General features: G+C 39.2%; 1 protein-coding gene across 4 annotated transcripts in view; it reads left to right on the plus strand.

Moving 5' to 3' along the window:
• The window catches only part of RABGAP1L (RAB GTPase activating protein 1 like), a 677,120-nt gene that overhangs the window by 509,002 nt on the left and 149,464 nt on the right, over positions 1-18,654 (plus strand). Inside the window, exon 19 of one of the 4 annotated variants that reach the window (XM_061160752.1) lies at positions 11,271-11,446. The exons of the other annotated variants lie outside the window; for them this stretch is intronic. Within the exon in view, the coding sequence (XP_061016735.1) occupies positions 11,271-11,306 (36 nt within the window). The 3' untranslated portion in view covers positions 11,307-11,446. Of the gene's footprint in view, positions 1-11,270; positions 11,447-18,654 lie in introns of those variants that run through there. 4 annotated transcript variants of the gene reach the window in all.

Below are 18,654 nucleotides of genomic sequence, written 5' to 3' on the forward strand. Positions count from 1 at the left end.
GTTAGACTGGGAGAAAAAAGGCATTCTGCAGAGATGGTACCATTGATTCTTCCCCAGTTTTCTACTCTTCAGGACCCTTACTTCTCTGCTCACTCCTTTGGTGGGTTCCTCTTTTTCCTCAGCTTTTAGCAATAGATTTGTCTTTGGGCCTTCTTAATTTTTGAATTGCATAAATTTGATTTCCAAAGAAGATAATTCCTAAATTTTGTCCTTGCTCAAGTTCCAGTTTTATATCTTTAGCCACCTTGTATAATGTTTTCAGAGTCCCTTGACATTTCTTTTTCATTATTACCTTTATCATTATTGTTTAAAGTTTATTTTTGATTGGAGGATAATTGCTTTACAATATTGTGTTGGTTTCTGCCATACATCAACATGAGTCATTCCTAGGTATACATAGGTCCCTTCTCTCCTAAACCTCCCTCCCACCCCATCTGACCCCTGTCTTGATCATTATTCATGTGTGGGTAAGGCAACTATATACACACAACTTCAGGGGGTGCCATTTACATAGCTAATGACCTGCACATCTGTCATCATGTCCCTGATTGTTATGCTGTATTCATCTTTTCATTCTTTCATTGAAAGTCTTTGAGCTAAACTCTAGCCTGAAACCATCTTTATTTCACATATCATGTCCCTTTTGCTCTGTTTATACAGAGCCTTCCTAGCCCCTATGTTTTAGCTTAAGTCCTACCCCCTTTAAAGAATGGTTCCTGACTCTTTCTGCCTGAAATGAGCATCTACTGCAATTATAAAATGCATCATTCACTCTTTTGTTTTATTTAGCTATTTCATATGTAGTTGTTCTGCATTCTCTAGTTAGACTGTTTATTTCTTAGAGATAGTCTGAAGCTTACTTTTCCTCCCCCAGAGTGGCACCTGAGTTTCTGCATGTTCGGTAAGCATCCTCATTCCAGGATTGATGCACAGAGTAGCAAAGGGCCACAGGATTTACCTCATCTTTTTGCAGTTGTTGTATTTAAGTAGATTGCACCACATCGAAAGCAATATCTGAAGTAGTTTTGTTTTTCCCCTAAAGATCTATGCTTTGTTTTCAAGTGTCACATTGGAGAGAAGGAAACCACACTAACCCTTGCTTCTTTTGTTTAATATTCGTTGATTGTTTATCCAGTAAAGGCATATCTTTTCACATAGACTATATATGCTGAAAACTCCTTTTTTAAAATAGAAAAGTCTCATGTTTCCCAAATTAAGTATTTTTAATTTAAATAATTATACACCGATTAAAATTTCCCTCAATTAACTTTACTAGTGTCAAGTACAGGGCTCAGACACTGTTTACATCCTTTTTTCCTATATTTAATAGGACTTCACTGACTCCTAAAGATTGAAAATGGAGTTCAGATACCTTAGACTATTCCTAAAAACCTTTTACACTCTTCCACATGGGTGGTTCTCATCACCTGTCTCTACTCTGGCTAAACCAAAGTAGAATCAGATTAGCCTCATGCACTTTGGACTTGTCTGCTTTCTGTCTAAGCATAGGCTTTTAGTCTTTGTAAATCTACATGTTTTGCAGGTCAGGCTCACATCTGACCTCTGTTATCATTTACCTTCTTCCATGTTTACATTACAATCCTAAATAGAGATAACTCAAGAAATACTGGCAAAATGAGAACTGTAGCCTGGGATACAGTCTCTCAGATAGCTCTGAGAAACTGCTCCAAGGAGCTGAGGGAAGAGGTCAGTACATATGTGATTTTGGTGAAGAGCGGGGTACATGAAGTCAAGTATAGTTTTGGCAGAAATTTACTGCTAGTCACAGGAAGGTTACTGCTAGTCACGAGGAACTGATGTGTCTGTTAATGATTTTAGTGCTTTTCTAGATATGAGAGGATATTTTATGAGAAATTGGTCTCATAAAATCTTCTGAAAATAATCTAACCATCTGAAGGCCTGTTCTATCAGTTTTCCCCAGAACAAAGTGCTGCATTCCCCATCTCCACCCTGAACTCCTTTCAGGGTGTGTTGAAGGTCAGTGACTGCAGTGGCTAGTGACTTCATTCTTATAGAACCAGATGGCAAGCAACAATTTTTAGTTGGCATTTGCTAGAGTAAGTGCTTTTAAATACCTGCTTCACTTAACTGCCTTTTAAAGAACTTGAGGGGAGCTCTTTGAAATAAGCTTGTTCATTTTTTACTGTATGCTGGGTGAGCTCTGCATCTCTGTGTAGGTGGCACTTTGCATCATGGGCAGGATTACACTTTTTGTGGGTATTCTAGATGGGAGTGGGATGTTTGGGAATATCTCATAAGAAATCTAAATGCTTTCCTAGTGCTTTTTGAGTTAGCTCTTCACTAAGTGACTTCAATCATTAAACTAAGGTTTTTCATAATAAGTGAGCTATTCAAGTAGAATTACAATTCACATTCAAATATATGTTAATCCTCAGTTTGATATTAGTGCCATCATTCTCTGTTGCTAATTGAGAGGAGAGTACATATCTTTGCATCTTTGGTATTTTTCTCTTTTTTTTTTTGAGCAACTATAGATTTTGACTATTTTTATTCTGTTCTTCTTTCACTTGAGTGCTCTTGGTCCGTTTATTGTATTTACCTTATCTCAGGTCTCTTTTCTTTCTTTGACATCACCAATTTGAGATTTCTCCTCTTGTGGTAAGTTGTGGTAGGAAGTGGGAGAGGCTGACCCCAGCAGGTGTGGGATTGGTAAAGGGGGTGTCATCTACCCAGAGATGGTATTATTATACTAGAAAGGTAGAGGGTTGAGCAGATGAACTGAAGGAAGTACCTGAAACAAGCTTGGCCATCAGGTAAGGCTGGCCTAAAGTGAGTTTTAGGAACCTGGGTACAAAGCCAAAAATAGACCTGCTAGGATGCCAATCAAAATACGTGTGAAGGAGGGCAGCCCAGAGATGGAGGAGAGGTGGGAGGAGAGGATGAAGGAGTAGGGAGCAGAGTGGGTGTTGATCTCCTACTAGGCTTCTACATAATCTCCAAACATTTGGCTGGGTGAACTAACTCCATTTTAAAGGATGAGCCTTGAAAGAAGCTACCAGTCAATTTATTTCAATTGTTTTATTTAACTTGCCCTTTCCCAATATATTTTGCATATTAAAATTCAAACAAAAACATAACTTCTGGACTTCCATTTGTGTCCATCCTGCAAAGTATGTAGATTTGTCCATTGATGTACCTCCAGGGAACTAGTCAGTCTGATGACTGAGCCCCTACCCTCCCCCAGTTAAACTTGTTTCTGAAGAAACTACCAAGTAAGCATGGGCATAGTGCTAAATAATACTGAGTTTTATTTATTTTCTTATGGTATTTACACTGTTTTATCATGTATTTTCCTCTCTTCTTTTAGAAATCCTTAAAGATTACACTGCTTTCATTTTGACAAATTTTAATGTCTTACAATGGAGAAGGAAGTGGCAACCCACTCGAGTATTCTTGCCTGGAGAATCCCATGGACAGAGGAGCCTAGAGGGCTGCAGTCCATGTTGTCACAGAGTTGGAGACGACTGAAGCAACTTAGTATGCAGCAATGTCTTACAAATACAGAGGTTCAGTAAAAGAGATACATACTTACCATCCTCTAGTTTAAGACATGTCTTTAAAAATTAAGCTCATATTTTAACATATTCATAGCTCACTTCTTCATTTGAGATTCAGTCATTCATTCATTTCCTCAACATTTACTTAAATGATCTGTGACCACAGTGACTAGGAGTTGTTGGGTAGTGAAGACAACAACGCTGAATATGTTGTAGTCAGTCTCCAAAGGAAGCAGAGGAAACAGACAAGTGTACAAATATGGTCCTGAACAAATAGGACAGGATACAAAGGTGGAGGAGGGAGGTAATGACAAAGATAACTTGAAAGGGAAAGTGACATTCGAGTTTGGAGAGATTAGCAAGAGAAGACAAGGAGTGATATTTTAGATGAAGAGAACTGCATATGTAAGGAATAGAAACATCATGATATATAATATATTTCAGAAGAACATTCATGAGAATGTGGAACATGAGGTATTAAGGTGACAGATGTTACTGGAATGGTAGAATAGGTCTAGATTGTCTGAAAGATGTCTTATGGTTAGGGTTGTGTGCTAACCTTTGAACCTGTGGGCCAGACGGTACCCTTAACCAGGTATAGAGTTGGATAGGACATTTTGGAAGTTAATTTTGGAGACAGAGAGACTGAAATGTGAAGAGATTGGTAATAAATATGGAGACTAATTAGAACACAGTTAAGGGGAGAAATAATGAAGGCTTTTTTAACCAAGGCTGGAACGATGGAGATGGGAAGGGAGTAGCAAACTGAGCAGCGTTTTCCAGATGCCCTCAGGGAGACTAGGCAAGATGCTAAGACCGTGCTAGTCTCTACTTTTTCTCTATCATTCCTTCAGAAACTTCCCTGTCATGTTCCTTCTTCAATGTGAAGGAAAGGAGCTGCATATGAAGTGTTCTTTGTTTTTGTAGAGAAGGCAGCTTACTTACTAGACCTTACATTCTCACCTCCTGCTCATTTAGTGATAACCAGGGTGTCCCTAGACAATTGAATAGTGCTACTGGATCAGCTTCTGCTTAGTTCGGCTTAATATATTGTGGTTTGAACTCCATTAATAATTAGACTTTCAGAGAAAGTGACCAAACCAATTGATCTTTTAACCAACTTTGTACCTCAAAGTCAGCAACTTTTAAGAGAGACACAGTGTTCATATATCATGGGTGTTTTCTCTGTAGTGTGCCTTTTCCCCTGACTTAGTAAAGAATATTTTCTCTGACAGTTTTGTATCAGCAAGTTATATAAAGGAGGACATAATAAGCTACATGTATTTGGAAAGTTACACAAAGATAACGAAGAGCTGTTTTTTCTTCATGATGTTTCTCAGATTCAAGCATGGCTCTGTTTCCATGACAACCACACCGGTCCAGGCTCTCATTTTCTCACATTTGGCATTCTGCAAGAGCTTTATAACTTGTCTGCCTTTGATGTCTTCCTCTCTTAAACTCCCTTGCCCTCGGCTACCAGATTAGTTGTTCTAAAAATTATCTTCACTGTATCTTCACCTATCTGTTGTCCACTATAAGCACATTCTCTAGCATTTCATTTTCATCATAATCTAGCCTCAGATGTACCTACTGCCTCAGCTGTACCCACTGGGCGTGTTACCACACACTGTCATGTGGACATCCTAATTGTCCCACTCATGAGGTAAGATCTCTGCCATAAAGTCTATGATGCCATTGAGGGTAGAGAACACATTGTGTGCTAGTTTTCCCATCTGTCTAATACCTAGCACAACTCTGAGACCATGGTATACACACAGAGAATGGAATATTTCCTCTTTCATTCCTTGCCCTTGGGTTCATTTATTCCTTTCTATCCCCACTGGGCTTAAGGGCTACTTCTGATTGTTTTGTGTTCAACTTCCTTTTCTTTCCTAAAGTTGTCAACAGTAATATAGCATATATTATCCACAGCTTGCAGGACACTTTAAAAACCATTATGATATCTTTGTTTTTAAATATAGAAATCTCTCCTTTACCAAAAACCACAGTGACTCCGCTACTTGCATGTCTAAAATGGTTTCTGTATTTTTCTGTGGCCAGTCTTTATGATGGTTATAGATTAATAGTAGGCTTTTTGGAGGTATAACATTTGTTATTAATCATGGTATTGCTGTAGTTAACCAGGTAGATCAATTTAGTTGGAGTATCATCTCTTTTTTTAATGTGTATAGACATAGGTTTGGGGAAAAAAACAACTTGACATTCATAAAGGATACATTAAAGATATTCTTAAATTTCCTAATTTTTTAATACCTCTTTTTTATTGAGTTTATTAATAAAATTGAGATAAAGTAACTGTCTTGCAATGAGAACATATAATAACTGAGAAGAATGAGACTGTAAGCTAAGGTTACTCACCATCTGCTATATGGGAGTAACTAAATTCATTCCTTAGCAAACTCATAAGGTGCTATGTTGTGGCCTCATGGGGTCTCTCAGAGAGCTGAAGCAATAAATATTAAATCTATAAATGTCAAAGAGTCACTTTCATTGACTATTGGTTGCTAAAGAAAAGAGAGATTCAAAAGGCCCTGTAAAATAATAATCTTCTAAAGTAAAAATAAGTGAGTGAATGAAAGAAGCTAAGACAAGAACCTTATTTTATGGTTATATTTTTCTAATAGCTTGTCAATCAAGATAATTTAAAAGCTCTCTTCTCTCCTGTAAGCTTTGCCATGGTGCTTTCTAGTTGCAGAGGAAGATAATACATAAGAAAGGAATAAACAATTTCAAATAGTAATAAATGTCATGAAAGAAATAATACAGAGGAATCTAAGTGTTACTACTACCTGCCACTAGATAATCTGGTAAGAAAAGTCCTCCAGGAGCAAAATAACGTTTGAGTCAAATGTTGCTGTGGAACCAACCATATGTAAATTGGAGGCAACAGGAAGTGCAAAGGCCCTGAGGCAGGAAAAGCTTTATATGTTCAAAACAGAAAGGAGGCTAGTGTGACTGGAGCCTAGTGAGTGAGTGAGCAAGATGTAAAGAGGATGGACTTGTGGTCAGAGATTTAGGCAGGGGCTGACTCAGTAGAGACCTGTAATGAACAGAAATACATTGGCATTTGAGTAACATGGGAAGCCAGTGTAAGTTTTAATCAGGAAGAAATTTGATGTGATTTATGGTTTTAAGACATCGTTTTGAATGAGGAATTCTAGTGTGTGGAATGTAGGTTGAAAAGAGGCAAGAACAGAAACAAACAGACTAATTAAGATGTTATTTCAAGCCCAGTGAGGAGATGATGGTGCCTTAGATCAAGGTAATGACAATTAAGATGGAAAAAGAGGACAGATTTCAGATAGTTTTGTGGATAGGGCTGACAGGACTTACAGATAAATTGGGTTTAGAAGGCAGAAGGGAAGTGAGAAATCAAGGATGTTGCAGAGATGGGGCAAACTGATTTTTCAAACCATGAGCAAATCCTTTGTTTTAGCAGTGATGTTACCACAACATATTATGGGAATGAAGTGAGGTCATGTGTGGAAGCAGATGATACAGGTCTGGCCCACAGAAGAAACTTACAAGGTTTTTGTTTTTACCCTCACCTCGGGACGTTTTTATTAGGAGCTTATAGTCTCACATTACTATTTATTTTGGTCACCAGATTTCAAAAGCATTTGATTAGAATATCCATTGGTGAGTATGATGTGAGATTCAATCATTCATCAACTCAGTAAGTGTTCCCTGAGCTCCTTCTATAGGCAGTTACTGTACTGAGTGCTGGAACATACTGGTGAGTGGAACTAATGCAGTAATAGAATTTTTCTGTCTGTTGGGTTGATCATTTCCCTAACAGTATAATTATACAATTAGTTATTAAATTACATCTGGGATGATTAAGAAGACTATCCAAGTAAACTGTGAGAACAGTTCTTCATAATTTCCATGTGTGTTAGTTCAGTCATGTCCAACTCTTTGCAACTCTGTGGTCTGTAGCCTACTAGGCTCCTCTGTCTATGGGATTCTCCAGGCCAGAATACTGGAGTGGGTAGCCATTCCCTTCTCCAGGGGATCTTCCCAACCTAGGGATTGAACCTGGGTCTCCTGCATTGCAGGCAGATTCTCTTCATAACTTCCATAGTTCCCTAATTTACTTCATTTATTCCCTTGTTTCATCTTGCATATGACTACCAGTGATTCCTAAACCCATCCGTTGGCTCCATATTCTATTTCCCATAGCCTATAGAACATCTCCAATGAATTGCCGCATATTCCTCACTAACCAATTTCATCCTCCATACTTTGTCCCCAGCAGTCTCCCTATCCATTAATGCTTTTACCAGCATCCCAGTTTACCAAGCTAGAAATAAACTTTAGCAACTTCATAGTATTACTATTTAAAGTGGGACTCAAAGAGGTTAACTTTCCTAAAGTCATGCAACTAATTGGACTTGAAATTGTGGTTTTAAAGCCAGGTCTCTCTAATATCTCAGCTTTTGTTTTCTCTGTGACAACAGTTTTCAGGATTGTTATAATTTTTAAAGAAAAAATAATGGAGGAAATCATTCTAGAAAGAGGAAATAACCCTTTATAAAGCTCAGATGGACTTCCTCGTGGTCCAGTGGTTAAGACTCTGCTCTTCAGATGCAGTGGGCGTAGATTCAGTCCTTGGTCAAGGAACTAAGACCCACATGCTATGTGGTACAACCAAAAGAAATTAAAAGGCTCAGAAATATTAAAGCATCAGTATCTCTATCCAGAGAAATGTTTATCTATCCCTCCCATGAATAATATTATTTTATCCATTTCAAATGCTGAACCATTTCAACAAATATTTATAGAATAGCCACTGTGTCTCAAGTAATTGCCTCTATTAAGTTTTTAGGATAAAAAGAAGGCTAGTACACGATACCTATCTCTAAGTGTCTCAGTAGGGGAGAAGGACCCTAAGTGTTGATTTTGATACTTAAGGTAGCAGCTTATTAAAGTATAAGACTGCAAGTGTTATGAGAAAGAGAGCAGAGGAGGAAAGAGACCAAGCAGAAAGGCCATGCCCCCAACCCTGGGATTGAGGGAGGGTTCCTGCCGGAGGTAATACAAGAGCTGACTTTTAACAAATTAGGAAAAGGTAAGTGAAACTAGAGGGGAAGCGCAGCTTAACAAAAGGAGAGAGCAAGAACAAAGATATTAAGGTATGTCGTTAACTGATTGTAGGGGGAGGGGAACTTCAAGTAACTTGAGTATCACAGATTATAGAAGTCCCAGCATGTCATACTAAGGCTGAACTCAAATCAGAAGCATTGGGAATGAAGAAGAGAGGATAGTTTTGAGAGATGATGAGGAGATTAAATCAACCACTCTTGAATGATGGGTTGAGTGGGAGAAGTGGAGGCAAAACGAAGACTCTAGGATGACCCCCAGGTGTCTGCTGGGTAGATGAGGATACTGTTCACTAGGATGGGAAATATAAGAGGAGGGCCTGCATTGGGAAAGAAATGGTGACCTTGGACATGCCAGGATGAATTTGCATGTGAGGCTGCATTTGTCCAGGAAGAAGAGATACATAGACTGGGAGCTCTGGAGAGAGGGCTGATCTCAGGATTGGGTTGTCCAGTAGTCAAAAAAAAAAAAAAAGGTGTGGGTACATAAGTTGTTTTTGTCATTTCTTTTAGAACCAAGACATGTTAGTCAGTAATTAATTAATAAATAAATAAATTTATTTATTTAAAATAAATAAAAAATTTAAAATGACACATTGGTCACTCTATATGACTATGAAAATCCTGTAGTTTCCACTGGACTAACTTGACTAGCCTCTAGGATCTAGCCTCCACCTCCTTCTTTGTTTCAAATAACTCAAACTAGACTTAAAATACTTATATATCAGATGTGTAAATTATAGTTGCAGGTGCCATTTAGTAGCTACATGGTCTTGTAGCTACAAGTCACTTTATTTCTTTTTTAAGCTCAGATGCCTCCTTTGTAAAATGGGTGTGTGTGTGCTTAGTCACTCAGTTGTGTCCAACTCTTTGTGACCCCATGGACTATAGTCCTCCAGGCTCCTCTGTCCATGGGGATTCTCCAGGCAAGCATACTGGAGAGGGTTGCCATGCTCTCCTCCAGGGGATCTTCCCAACTCAGGCATCAAACCCAGGTCTCCCACATTGCAGGTGGATTCTTTACCTTCAGAGCCAGCAGGGAAGCCCAAAATGAGTGTACTTGGTTGTTAAGATTAATTGCAGTAATAGGCCTTGGTATAATTCACGGCTGTTGCGTGTGTGCTAAGTCACTTTAGTCATGTCCAACTCTGTGCAACCCTATGGACTGTAGCCTGCCAGTCCGTGGGATTCTGCAAGCAAGAATACTGGAGTGGGTTGCCATGCCCTCCTCAGGGGATCTTCCCAACCCAAGGATCGAACCTGCATCTCTTATGTCTCCTGTATTGACAGGCAAGTTCTCTACCACTAACACCACCTGTGAAGCCCAATTCATGGCTGTTATAGGCTCCAAATAAATGATAACTATTATTATTTATACTTTCAGTCACTTAAATTTTATCAAGAATTTGTGATGTGTAAGTTGTTGTGTTACACTCTGCTTGAAACAAATATATGTGTGAGGTAGGGGAAGGAGCCTACCGAGTGGGAAAGACCTTCACACACTTGTTCACTTGTTCCAGTCATCCTGCAAGACAGCTTGTGGCAGTGCTCAGTGTACAGGGCTGAATGTGCAAGGGAGGTGGAGAGAAAGCCAGTCACCTTCAGTAAAAGTAAGGGAGAAAATCCCCTCCACTCTCACCAGCCTCCTACTTCTGAAATTCTACTGAATCCATTCTAAGCCATGAGTGGGAAGTAGGAAAGAGGGAACTAGCATAGTCTGTTAGCATCTTGATTTCAGAACGTGGACTTAGCTGTTCAGAAAAAAAAATTGAATGTCCTCATCTTGACATATTCATTTTGTGGAAACAAATTCACTTGTTAATACATGAGCTGACCCATATAACTCCTCCACTGAAAATATTATTTTTCACAGTGACAGCTGTTAAACTACACCTAGCATTCTATGTAACACAAAGATTCCGGAGATAGCAAATTTAATAGAAACTGGAGATGGACCGTGAGAAGGAGGAAGAGGCAGTTCACAACTTACAAGATGAATATAGCACCTCATTATTTTCAACAACAATGACAAAACACAGAGAAAAAGTAAAATGCCAGTCTAGCTTGAGATCAAGGAACAGTCTAGATTCAATATGTCATCATTTTAATCTCTATTTAAAATTAAAAAACAGACCTTTGGGGTTTCCCTGGTGATCCAGTGGTTAAGAACTTGCCTGCCAATGCAGGGGACATGTATTGCATCCCTGGTCTGGGAAGATCCCACATACCGTGAGAAACTAAGTCCGTGAGCCACAACTACTGAGCCCACAGGAGGCAATTACAGAGGCCCGCGTGCATAGAGTCTGTGCTCTGCAACAAGAGAAGCCACTGCAATGAGAAACCCATGCACTGCAACTAGAGAGTTGCCGCCACTCAACACAACTAGAGAAAACCTGTGCCAGAAACGAAGACCCAGTACAGCCAGAAATAAATCATTAGGTTGGTGCAAAAGTAATCACGGCTTTTATATTGTTGAAATTTGCCATTTGATATTGAAGTACATTCTTAACTAAATGTGGTTATGTTATACATCATTTTAATGTGCATTTGTCACTTTATGTTTTTTTGCTAATGACATTACTTGCTGTGTATTTTATATTTATTTTAGATTATGGAAATGATGTTAGACAAAAAGCAAATTTGAGCGATTTTCTATTTGAGTTCAAAATGGGTCATAAAGCAGCAGAGACAACTTGCAATATCAACAATGTATTTGGCCCAGAAACTGCTAATGAACGTATAGTGCAGTGGTGCTTTAAGAAGTTTTGCAAAGGAGACAAGAGCCTTGAAGATGAGGAGCGTAGTAGTAGCGGGCCATCAGAAGTTGACAGTGACTAATTGAGAGCAATCATCGAAGCTAATCCTCTTACAACTATTAATACACAAGAAGTTGCCAAAGAACTCAGTATCAACCATTCTGCTGTCATTAGCATTTGAAGCAAATTAAAAAGGTGATAAAGCTTGATAAGTGGGTGCCTTATGAGCTGACCACAAATCAAAACAATCATAGTTTTTGTTGTCTTCTCTTAATTTACACAACAGTGAACCATTTCTCAATGAGACTGAGAGGTGTGACAAAAAGTGGATTGTATACCACAACCAGTGACGACCAACTCAGTGATGGAACCAAGAAGAAGCTCCAAAGCACTTCCTAAAGCCAAACTTGTACCAAAAAATGGTCATGGTCACTGTTTGGTGGTCTGCTGCCCATCTGATCCACTTCAGCTTCCTGAATCCTGGCGAAACCATTACATCTGAGAAGTATGCACAGCAAATCAGTGAGATGCACTGAACACTACAAGGTCTGCAACCGGCATTGGTCAACAGAAAGAGCCCAGTTCTTCTCCATGACAACGCCTGAGTGCACATCACACAACCAGTACGAGGTTGGTTTGTCAAAAGATAAATGAATTGAGCTAGGAAGTTTTGCCTCATCCACCATATTCACCTGACCTCTTGCTGACTCAAGCATCTTGACAACTTTGCAGGAAAAAGCCTTCCACAACCAGCAGGAGGCAGAAAATGCTTTCCAAGAGTTTAAGGAATCCCGAAGGATGCATTTTTACACTACAAGAATAAACAAACTTATTTCTTATTGACAAAAATGTGTTGATTGTGGTACGTATTTTGATTAATAAAGATGTGTTTGAGCCTGTTTATTGTAATGACTTAAAATTCATGGTCCAAAACCACAATTACATTTGTACTAACCTATTAATTAATTAAATAATTAGTTAAAAAAAAACAGACCTCTGCTACCATTTATGCCTTCTGCTTCAACTTGAAAATAAAGATGAGTCTCACACAGACTGTCCAGAGGAGGGATTAATGAACCAAGTTAGCTTCCATTTTCAAGCCCGCATCACTAACATGGCTTCAAAAAAGCTGCTTTTATGTAGACACTGAGGCTGAGTGGCCAAGGGTGTAGCTTCTCTGTATGATTGAAGAAGAGAGTGCTTCTCAGTTCAAAACTAGAAGGCAAATGTGCTTTGTTATCACAAGTGTGTGTGTGTTTAGAAGGGTCTATTATCAAGGTGGACTTTTGGAAGCCTCCTCTCAACTCAGATTTAAGTCTCTTAGGTTCATTCATATCAGATGGCAGGCACAGGCTTCAGACCAGTTCCATTAAAATGGTGGAGCACAGTCTTCCTTCTGAGAGTTGTTTGTTTGTTTTTTTTTTTTTTTAATGGGCTCCATTACCGAAAGAGAGCAAGGTACAGAGCAGGAAATGCTAGGTTCTCTGCAGTGTAGTGGGGCTCTGGCTTCCTGGCTCTCCTTCAGGCATATTTTATGATTGTGAACAAGTCACTTATCTGCCACCTCAGTCTTTTCATCAATAGGACGAATGTGTGTGTTAGACTTTGATGTTTCTGGGGTCTAAAAACATTGCATTATTTTATGATTCTGTTAATCATAAAATCATTGTTTCATGATTCTAGAGTTATCAAGTATGTTAGTGTGGGTAATACTTTATTGAGATACACTGTCTAACAAAATCATCTCCTTGGAGCAGGAGGTAGGACTGTGAACAGTCTAGAATGGTCCAGAAACCAGCTCACAGGAGACCCAGTTATCAACAAGGATAATTAGCTTGAAGAAAAGGAAACTGACTGTGTTCAGATATTTTCACCAACATCACATGGAAAAAAATCCTGTATCCTGTATTATTATAAAATACATGATCCAACTGAGTGCCCGGAAATCTCAGGTTTCTCACTTACCATAAGTAGTCCTTTTTAAATAAATATAAAGGTCCAGTAATACAAATAGTCAGTCTTTTGAGCTAACTGCCAACAAAGATAAGGAAACAGAGCAAAGTGACCAACTCCCAAAGAGACTGTAGAAGTTCTTGCATTAATAAATTATGATTACTCTTAAATCTGATTACAAGAGTAAGTAACAAGGTAATAGTGATACTGCCATGACTATTCAGAATGTTATTGAATTGCTTTTGGTGGGGAAAAGTTGTCTCTTCTACTAAAAAAGTAAAACAAAGAACTCCTTTAAGATAGCTATGCTTAAAGTGTCACAAGAAGTCAACACTTTTCTAGAAAACTAGGTAAGTCTGTAATATTTTACAAGGACATGTTTTCTTCTTTGAGTTCCAATAATCTTGTAAGCCATACCAGCCATGATATTAGTTAATTATGTATTTTCTTATTTTGAACTCTAATTCCTCAGTGTGAGTCCCAACTACAAGATAAAGAGACTCATTTCCCTGTGATCCAAGTTGTATACTTAGTCTCATTACATTTCATTTTAGCCTTTTCTTCAAATAGCTTGAATAATCCATAAAGACAGAAGCAGCCTCTGATGTTTCTTTCTATCTCCAGAAGCACAAGGAACAGTGCTAAGCAGAACCAAGACTTGAATGGCAGGGTGAGTTGTAGGGTTTTTACAGTTCCAAGATATCATACTACTCGATATTATTTACTTATTTTTGTTGGATCTTTAAAAAAAAAAAAAACGTGAAAGTGTTAGTCAATCAGTCGTGTCCGACTCTTCCCAACCCCGAGGACTTTAGACCGCCAAGCTCCTCTGTTCATGGAATTCTCCAGGCAAGAATACTGGAGTGGGTAGTATCCATTCTTGTTGGCTCTCAGGAATTTGCCAAACTGTTGAGGGCTCAGCTTTTTAAAAGTAGTCTAGAAGACAAAAAAGAAATAGAGAATTGAGTTTTTGAAGTTTTACCTGTCCTAGTTGAGAAGAGCATGGATCCTTTCGCTACTTATTATTCACCATCTAAATCTCAACTAAAGAGGCAGTTGGTCTTACAGGAGCATCTTTTATCGGTATTTGGGTAACTCTCTGTTAAAACATCCAGAGCCTTTTGTCTTTCTAGACTCTAACCCAGGTGAAGACGATGCATTTTACACTTGCTCTCCTCTTTTCTTGACTTTCTAGAAAGAATGAAAGAAATTCTAGGGTTATCTGGTACCCACCTTGTGTTAGGCACTAGGAGATAATTCCTTTCTATACATCAACTTATTAAATTTCAGAGTGACTTGACTAGGCAGGTGATACTACCTTTTCACAGAGGCCCCAGAGTAGTAAGTACCTCACGTGTGACATTCAGTTAGTAAATGTGACTAAAGGATGATATTCATAAGCAATGCCCTGCTTTGCTCTCAGAGATCTGTTTAATTCTTATTACTCTTATAATTGGATCCAGGCCAATCCCACTAGTCTAAACCCACTTCTGTCTGCATCTGTTGCAGACAATGGAGACATGACTAGATCATAAGACACAGTGTGTTCCTCCTCCTCTTACAGAGTCCACGTCCTGCTTTTACCTTTGTGTTTGAATGCCTCCCTGACTTGAAGCTCCTGCAGATTGGAAAGTGTTTTCCTTTTTTCACCTTTGTAACCCCTGAAGTAACTATGCACTCAGCATTCTTAATTACAGTTCCATAAATTAAGTCAAGCACGCTTTTCACTTTACAGTGGAAATCTGTCTATGTTCTGCACACGGCCACAGTCAGTGGAGTGGCTCAGGAAAGCGCACTCAAGCCCAGAGCTCTAAGTAGGACGGCACCGCCACGCACCTGCTGCCGGCGCTCCAGCGTGAGGCTGCTGTTCTTTAGACGATGGCTTTGGGACCACTGCCTGGCCCTCTTTACCTCTCTCTCACTCTGCCTCATAGGATGACTCGTCCACATTTCCCATAGTATCTTCAGTTTGCTGTTGAACTTACTTTGCAGAATTTTCTAAAAAATCTCCTAATGTAAGGAAATATGAGAAATCATGTATTATTAACTGGTTAATGCAGAAGAGTTTCTTTACTATCATTAGTTTCAGTTTTGGCCTACTATACAACTCAAACGTTTGTCTTTCAAAAGTTTACTGTATTTATTGCTGAATCTGATGAGCGAGAAATAATTTACTTGGGGAGTTGGGGAGGCATAAGGGGAGATGCTCATTGAGATTACTCACTCTTCTAGGGCTTCAGAAATCACTAGTTACATTCTTTCTTTTTACCAAGTGATAATGTAGAATAATTACTTTCCTTGATACTGATCAACAGCCTATTCTTAAGGGGCAGCCAACTTGAAAACAGGACCAGTGAGGTCATTGGCAGACAGTGGACACCTGCCAGGCTTGGTGGGTCTTCTGTACCACATCTTCCCACCGGGCATTTGATGTCGCCACCTTTGTCCTTTCCACCAACTTTGCTATGTTCTGGGTCAATGGCAGTGTTGTGGTCACTCAGTGCTGTAGCTCCCTCCTCATCTTCATCTTCACTCTCTACTGGCCTGTCCGGGGAATGAAGCCCTAGGACCTAGTTCTGACCAGGATGTCAGCAGCTCCACCTTCTCCACCCACCACTGTTGCCAGTTCTGCACCTTCTGGTTCAGGATCTTGCTTCAGGGGCTGGTAGGAGTAGTCACCTAGACCTGCCCCCATGTCCTCCTGCCCCTTCCTCTAATCCCCTGTGCCTTCAGTAGGGCCCCAGTGTGACCCCAGTTCCTTAGCCTGATTGGAGGAGGTGTGCCCTGGACCCATGACACGTCCCGCTAGAAATACTTCTGCCATCCCAGCAGGAGTCACCCAGAGCCCCAGCTGACTGCGCCTTTTCCCTCTTCAAGAATAATACATACATTAGGGGAAGGGTGATGGAGAGATTGGGAAAACTAAAACGTATTACCACCTGTTTGTAGTGTCTTTTACACAGCATCTTGTTAAATGTACCTAAATGTTTGAAGTGTGACCTGGTTTGCTCATTAAAATATCATATTTTAATTATTACACTTAATGTTTAGTACATATATTTTTAACTTCTTTTGTGTGCATCAGAGCCAAACCCTAGAGTTCCGAAGTCTTTTGATTACTTTTTTACTTCTTTTTACCAGAGTTCTTTTGAATAATAAATTTTTTGTTTCTGGTTTACATAAATTTAAAATAATGCTTCTACTAGTGTTCTTTGAGACCAAGTCACATACATGGGAGCAACTCCTCTATCCTTTAAAAAAAAAAGTCGATTAAAAAAAAATCCTTTAAGCTAAGGAGTCACTGAATTCTTCCTTCTTGTTCAGGTCAAAATATCCCCTTGCTCTTAAATGTGAAGCTACTAAGGCAGTGCTCTTCACACAATAACACAGTCTTTTGAAACAAAAGCTCATGTAGAACTCTACTATGTAAAGAAGATAAAAATGGAGCTGTTTCTTATGTGTGGGGATGGGGGTGTGTTTGTTTTGGTGAGGGGTAGTTAGGGATATGAGAGGCCCAGAACCTCTTCCTTCTTTCCCCTTCTGGCTGAACCAACTGCCATCCTGGGTAACCTATCAGACATTTTCTCCAAATCCTTAGTGATCTGAAATATATATATATGTATATTTTTTTCTAGTGGCTTTGATAATTTTACATTATAATCTTTATATTTTTTAAGAAATAATTTTTGGAAGAAATAGAGGGCTTGACAGCAATATATGTATATCTTATTTAAGATATTTTGTTAATTAATACTTTAAATGTTTAACCAAAATAATGTTCTTCTGAAGCTTTGGAAAAAGAAACCAAACCATATTCTGTTAAAGAAGGCAACGTTTCCCTTAGTCTTCAGTTCTGTAATTAATGTATTTTGGTAATCACTATCAGAGAGATGATTGTGATTTATGCCAATAAATGAGATCCATAACTCTTATTTGTCAGGTTAAGAAACTAAGACTGAGAGGGAACTTGCTCTGGCTCTCCTAGCCCCATTTCTCTGTACCATGCTACAGTTTTGTATGGAGAAGCTGGTTTGGTATTCATGACCAACTCTAGAGATTTAGCACCAAGATTCTGGATATGTGTTAGTTAATTGTTAGGATAAAGTTAAGAAACTACACTAAGTGGGGATCTTGTCCTTTTGCCTTGATTTTGTGACAGCTGATCGTTCACACCAAGGAAATTAATGTAAAACTGCAATACTAAGATTGTAAAATTTTAAACTATGGATAAGTCTCAGTTGTCTTATACAAGGCAGGACTAGACCAGAAAATATCAAAACAATGTGTAGAACTATTGACTGAGTGTTTATCAAAGTCTTTAGGTTAGGAAAGTTATTTCTGCTTTGAGAATCTTAACTTTAATAGTTCCTTAAAGGTATACTTTTATTATAATTTTGTAGGTTTTTATGCTTTATCATATTGTGTATTTATAAAAATATTCATTTTCACTGTGTTGTGCACCTGAAACTTACATAATATTTTACATCAACCATACCTCAATAAAAAATAAAAATAAATTTTAAAAAATCTTCCTTTTAGTTGCGGCCAGCCTCCCCAGAATGCCGAGTTACTTTTGCATATCCTAGCACTACAAAAAGTCATTACTGCATAAACACTTCAACTTGAGGGTGTGTCGTTTCTTGGCTGCTCGGTCCTTGCTCTTCTGTCCATACTTTGTCATCTTCCCCTAAGCCCCTCTTCTGTTAGAAATTTCAGTGATCTAACGAGAATTGGAGCCTCCCACTTTTAATATGTGGTATAAAATCAGACTGGTATCCATCGTTATTAGAAAGCAGGAGTGAGTAAAGGTCAGTCTTTTAGCCGGCAGACTGTCTGATTTTCCTGTGAGCATCACACGTTGGGAGAAGCTAGTTCATCTGTCTGTGGGTTTAGGATTCAACAGCATAAGCTGTCAGCCTAACACTGATTGACGGTGGACTGGGAGGGGAAGTGCATCTGCCCAGCGGCTCGCCATTGGCTTCCTATTACAGCATTCTCCCCCGAGACTCAGTCTGCATGCTCATTCACCTACCTCCTTCTCTTCCCTCCCCTCCTTCCCTACCCCTTCATTACTGATTCACAGCGAGAGGCAGCAGCAGCAGCAGCAGCGCTGCTTGTCACGAACCAAGGCTTGCAATGAGCTCATCCTTTTCTCCTTGCAGCTTCACAACTGCCCTGGCTTCCTGGCTACCGCTGCTGCTGTCGCTTCTCTCTCTCACACACACTCACACACACACACACCGTCTCACACACACACATATGCACAGCACACACACACACACA

This window comes from Dama dama, chromosome 14 (genome assembly GCF_033118175.1).
Source record: "Dama dama isolate Ldn47 chromosome 14, ASM3311817v1, whole genome shotgun sequence".
Taxonomy (NCBI): Eukaryota; Metazoa; Chordata; class Mammalia; order Artiodactyla; family Cervidae; genus Dama; species Dama dama.